General features: G+C 45.2%; 1 protein-coding gene across 1 annotated transcript; it reads right to left on the minus strand.

Annotated features, from left to right (window-relative positions):
• Positions 1-3,944: 3,944 nt before the first annotated feature.
• Positions 3,945-4,619, minus strand: LOC311329310 (putrescine transport system permease protein PotH-like; the record flags this gene model as incomplete). Its single annotated transcript, XM_084463171.1, has 1 exon — positions 3,945-4,619. One exon carries the CDS (start codon positions 4,617-4,619, stop codon positions 3,945-3,947), a length of 675 nt encoding a protein of 224 aa, XP_084319297.1.
• Between the last annotated feature and the right edge of the window lie 1,420 nt (positions 4,620-6,039).

Here is a 6,039-nt window from a genome sequence, read left to right on the forward strand (position 1 = left end):
TCAGATGGTCAGCAATTAACGCATCAATCTGATATTGATGGTGGATAACCATATCCAGACGATACCTGTCGATCATGGCAAGTTCGGTAGGTTCAAAAAACCCTTCCAATAGAAGGATCGGCTGTTTGATGCCAGCAACACGGAGTTCCAGAGCTTCCTCAATACAGGTAACAGCAAACCCCTTAGCAACGTCAGCAAGTGCGGTTGCACAGGCGGTTGCACCGTGGCTATAGGCATCTGCCTTAACCACAGCCATCACTTGGCAACTACTAGACAGTTGTTGGGCAATACGATAATTATGACGCAACGCATCAAGGTTTATCGTTGCTGTTGCGGGACGACCCATGGCTTTTGAGATTCCCCCGTGGAATGCAGTTAAAGCAGCATCATAAATAACAGCAGATAACTATCGGCTATTTACGTATTCATCTAAATTATGTTAATGAATAAATAATACACTTTATAAGAATTTATTCATAGTATTAATTGCTTTTCATTCTTAAACGTATGGGAGAAGCCTCCTGAACAGAGTGCCTTTTAAGGTACTGAGGAAGGGCTCTGCCCGATGGATTTGAAGTTGCTACGCGACTGCCAGTAATCGAAGGCACAAGAGCTTAGATTTGCTATGTAACATGGTCTGGCTGGCGCACCAGAGTGAGAGCACGAAGCCAACAAAGTCGAAATTTTCAGGCCGAATGGTATAGCAAGAAGTGAGAGAACCAAGAACTACATACTTAACGTGAATTCGATGATGAAAGACAGGTGAGTCCTAGCCACTGAGCTATCTTTCGGATACCAAACTAGGGATGGGGGCGGCTCTTTTGATACGACAATGCAGCCGTTAAAATATCATGGTTTTCGATATATACGGTAACGAAAAAGATACGGTTTTATGGTGGTATAACGTCGTTAAACCAATAACTACATAACACCGTCTCCTGTGCAAGCATCCTACTACAGTACCAGCGCTTATTCATTCTTCTCACCAACTCGTGATCATTTTGACGCTATCATTCAGCACCTTGAATCCACGCTCCAACAAGAGCATGGCGCTATAGAGAGCTATATCAGCCTGAAGGCAACGAAGTGTTGCGCCTTATTCTCCAAGGGTATCTGGATCAACAGGCCAATAATGAGTCGCAGCAATCGTCGGTAACGGATAGCTACCGTGAGAGAGAAATCACGTCAGGGAAAATATCTCCAGACAAATAACCAGCTTGTTTGGTTCTGTCGTAGGCAAGCGTCGTAGTTACGGCCAGCGGAAGCAATCCAGCGTGTTACCGCTGTATGCTCAGTTAAACCTCAATACTGACAAGTACTCTGATGGCATGATGGGGAAAATTGTCAGCGATGTGATGGATTGCTCTTATGATCGAGCAATTAAACGACATCGCTAGAGTTGCCTTGGTAGGGTTAGAAAACGCCAAACTATGAACCTAGTAGCGGGTACGACTCAAGACTCTGAGGCTTTTTACGAACCAGACAAGGTTGTATTAAGCAAACAGAAGACATGCAGAGCCTCAGTTTTGACGGTAAGGGCTTGGTTATACTCTAGGAATGGTTGAGGGAAGCAACACGGAAGAATGCGCAAAAGAGTTAGCATAAGCTGCAAACCAAGCTCAGTCCAAGAGAGAAGAAAGATCGCAAACGCATGCACAGGTAGCCACCGTTTATACGGTAAAACCAAATCCTCGAACGGCATAATCGGTCATGGATATGGATCGGAAGAGCACAACGTTGTGAAATTCCATCCTCCCGCCAAGAATAAGAGAGTATTGGCCCGTGTATACAGAGAGGGGCAGCCGAGATAGAAGAATCTTTCTAGGAAGTCCTCAGGAGAGATACGTAGCAGAAACGGTAGTTGGTCATTGTTATTGATGCGATCCTTATCAGCTAAAATTGTTTACCGGGATTATGGAAAAGAAGGTAGTTAAGGTAACCATCATCATGGACTTTATCCATGTACTTGAATATCTGTGGAAAGCCGGTCACTGTTTACACGACAAGGGGGAATGAGACTATTGAAAGCGGGGTGGCAGAACGGTCGCTGAAGAGACTTAGGGGCGAGTCTGAAAAGGTGGCCATGGGAATCCGGCCAAGTGCTAGCAAGCGAGGTCTGACAAAACATGAGGCTATTGATAAGTGTGCAAACTATCTTCAAAAAAACCATCCCAGGCTCTTCTATGACAAACCGTTGGATGCTGTCTATCCGATTGCCAGTGGGGCATTTAGGAAACTTGCCGCCATTTGATCAATGACCGTATGGATCTAACCGAGGCAAAGTTGAGTTTGCAAGTGGCATAGGTTGTGTTGAAGCTACGCTCACTGGATTCAAGTGGAGATTGGCAGGCGTATTGGAACTTTCATAAGGAATTTTATGCCTTCGTAATCATGGATAACTACTGAATTGGCCGTCGTAGCAATGGAACCAAACCCAATGTCTTTTACCGTTTGGACAGTGTGATTCAGGGAAATATCAATTGGGGTGGTAAAAAGCGGATAAAACAGCCATCGTGGATTATTTTTACTGCCAACATCTGGCCATTGTTCATCCATCTCACAAACTAGTTTCCACTCTGGCCTTTTTAAAAAGATGTTCAGTTACATTGGCCGCGATAGTTTTTTAAATGCTCGATTATCGTGGTTGGGCTAATTTTAAGGACTATGAGAATATCACGAACTCATGAACCATTTTTGGTCATATAAATTATGTGTCAGGCCATTTCTTGGTAGTTGCCGTGATATCGTTGTGTGCCGACATTGTGGTTCCGTATTTGATGGGCGATGTGGTTTTACTGCATACCTAGCAAACAACCTCAACAACTGGCATAGCACTCTATAAGAAATACAAAAGAGTATCACTAAGCGTGAATTCGACTATGTAATTCCTTGCGCTGCATAGGCTTCAGCCTTTTTGTACATATTCATGTTGCAGAAAAGGAGCGATTTGGGTACTGTGTTGGCTGACAAAGGCTCCGCAGAATTCATTGGGCACTTTTCAAAAAACACCACTATGCCTAAAGCCATAAGAATCTAGGAGCTGTAGTCAAAATTGAAGCGTCTAACTCACGTTATTTAACTGGAACCAAACCTTTCCAAGCTTGCTCTTCGCTCTCTTTCTGAGCGGCGCATAAACCACCAGCCAAGCAGTGCTGCCAGAGACACCACAAGAATAATCAGTGTCGACGTAGCATTGATCTTGGGTGAGATCCCCAATCGAACTGATGAAAATACAACCATTGGTAGAGTGGTTGAACCAGGGCCAGAGACAAAGCTAGCAATCACCAAGTCATCCAAAGACAGGGTAAACGCCAGCAACCAGCCTGCTGCCAGAGACGGGGCACTTGTTGGAATGGTGATTAGGAAGAATGTCCTGAATGGTGTAGCACCAAGATCCATCGCTGCTTCTTCAATGGAACGGTCTACTTCTTTCAATCTTGCTCCCACCACAACGGCTACATAAGCGGTTGAAAAGGTTACGTGGGCAATCCAGATGGTTAGCATGCCACGCTCCACAGGCCAGCCAATAAGGTCGGCCATAGTAATGAACAGCAGCAGTAGTGACAGGCCAGTGATTACATCCGGCATAACCAGAGGTGCTGTCAGCATACTGTTGAAGGCGGTTCTGCCTTGGAATTTTCCAAAGCGATTAAGGGCAAAGGCTGATACAGTACCGAGAATAACGGCCATGGAGGCGCTATAGAAAGCAATTCTCAAACTCGTCCATATTGCCCCCATCAGTTGTTCGTCCTGAAACAGTTCCACATACCACTTGGTAGAAAAGCCCGCCCATACGGTAACCAGTCGTGAAGCATTAAAGGAATACAGGACAAGAATGAACATGGGGAGATAGAGGAATATTAACCCAATGATCAACATGATTTTGGAAAAGCTTGGCTTTTTTAATTGTCTGAAAGATGAAGTATGCTCGGTTAAGGTAGTCATTACAGGTTTGCTTCCAGCTGCTTCGCTTGCTGGCGATTGAAGAAGGCGATGGGCAGACATAGTATCAACAGCATGATCATAGCCAAGGCGCTTGCCAGCGGCCAGTCACGGTTATTGAAGAATTCCTGCCAGAGCACTTTACCGATCATCAGGCTTTCAGGGCCTCCCAGTAGCTCAGGGATAACGTATTCACCGACAGCTGGGATAAAGACCAGCATGCAGCCAGCGACGATACCACCTTTGGATAGTGGCAGAGTGACTCTGAAAAAGGTTTCCCAAGGTGGACAGCCCAGATCATTGGCCGCTTCCAGCAGTGACTGGTCCAGCTGGGTCAGGTTAGCATAAATGGTAAGTATCATAAATGGCAGATAGGCATAAACGATACCTATGTAAACAGCAATATTGGTGTTCAGTATTTGCAGAGGTTCATCAATAATCCCGCACCATATCAGCAGGTTATTCAGAAGACCGTTATTTTTCAGTATTCCCATCCAAGCATATATGCGGATAAGGAACGATGTCCATGATGGCAACAGGACCAGCATGAGCAGGAAACTTTGTTTTCTTCCAGGGGTTTTAGCCATGGCGTAGGCCATTGGATATCCCAGCATCAGGCAGAAGAACGTGGCAACCAGAGCGAGCTTGATGGAGGTAAGGTAGGCTTGCAGGTACATTTCGTCATCGGCTAGGAACAGGTAGTTGCCCAGATTTAGGTTAAACGTAAGTACCTCATCAAAGTACTCAATAATAGCCGAATAAGGTGGGATGGCAATTTCTGCCGATGAAAAGCTGATCTTGGCCACAATAAGAAATGGAACAAGAAAAAACAGCACTAGCCATATGTAGGGGACGCCAAGAACGAGGCGACGTCCCCAAAGCTCCCTTAAGGCGTTTAGCCTATCTGGTCCCCACGCAGAGGCGGAGAGACCTTTTGTTAACAAGTTGAACATGACAGGTTCCACAAATATCAGTTACAAGCAGCTGAAAGTAATATGTGCTTAGCCGTGAATGTCTGCGAAATCGAAAGCCTTCAGTTTAGAGACGCCCTGAGCTGATAAGAAGACATTGGGTACGGCTCTTTTGATACGTCAATGGCGCCGCTAAACATCATGGTTTTCGATATATTCGGTAACGACAAAGAAATGGTTTTATGGTGATATAATGTAGTCAAACTAATAACTCCATAACACCGTCTCTTGTGGACGCATCTTACGCCAATACCATCGATTATTCATTCTTCTCTCTAGCTCGTGATCATTTGGACGCTATCATTCAGTACCTTGAATCCACCCTCCAACAAGAGCATGTCACCATAGAGGGTTATATCCAGACTGAAAGCAACGTAGTGTTGCACTCTCTCCTCCAAGGGTATCTGGATAAGCAGGCCAATAATGAGCCGCAGCAATCATAGGTAACTGGTAACAACGGTGAGCAGAGAAATCAGGGAAGGGGAAATACCTCCAGACAACTGACCAGCGTGTTTGGTTCTGTCGTAGTTACAGCCGCGGAAGTAATATAGCGTGTTTCCGTTGGATGCTCAGTTAAACCTTAATACTGACAAATACTTTGATGACATGAGGTGAAAAATTGTCAGCGATATAATGGATAGCTCTGATGATCTAACGATTAAACGACATCGTGAGAGTTGCCCAAGTATGGTTGTAAAATGACAGACTATGCAACTAGGTAGTGGATACGGCGCACGACTTTGAGGCTTTTTACAGACAGCGCAAGGTTGGGATTGAGCAAACAGAAGACCTGTAGATCCTCAGTTTTGAGGGTAAGGACCTAGTGATGCGCTAGGAATGGTTGATGGAAGCAACTAAGAAGAACGTGCAAAAGAGTCAGTAGAAGATGCAACCCAAGCTCAGCCCGAGAGAGAAGCAAGATCGCAAACGAATGGCACATGTAGCCACCGGTTTATACGGTAAAACTCAATCCTCGACAGGCAGAATCGGTCATGGATATGGATATGGAGAGCGACAACGTTGTTAAATCCCGTCCTCCAGCCAGTAATAAGAGAGTGTAGACCAGTGTGAAAGAGAGGTGGAAGCCATGATAGAAGAAGCTTTCGAGGCAGTGTTCAGACGAGAT

This window comes from Borostomias antarcticus (genome assembly GCF_949987555.1).
Source record: "Borostomias antarcticus genome assembly, contig: scaffold_77, whole genome shotgun sequence".
NCBI classification, from domain to species: domain Eukaryota; kingdom Metazoa; phylum Chordata; class Actinopteri; order Stomiiformes; family Stomiidae; genus Borostomias; species Borostomias antarcticus.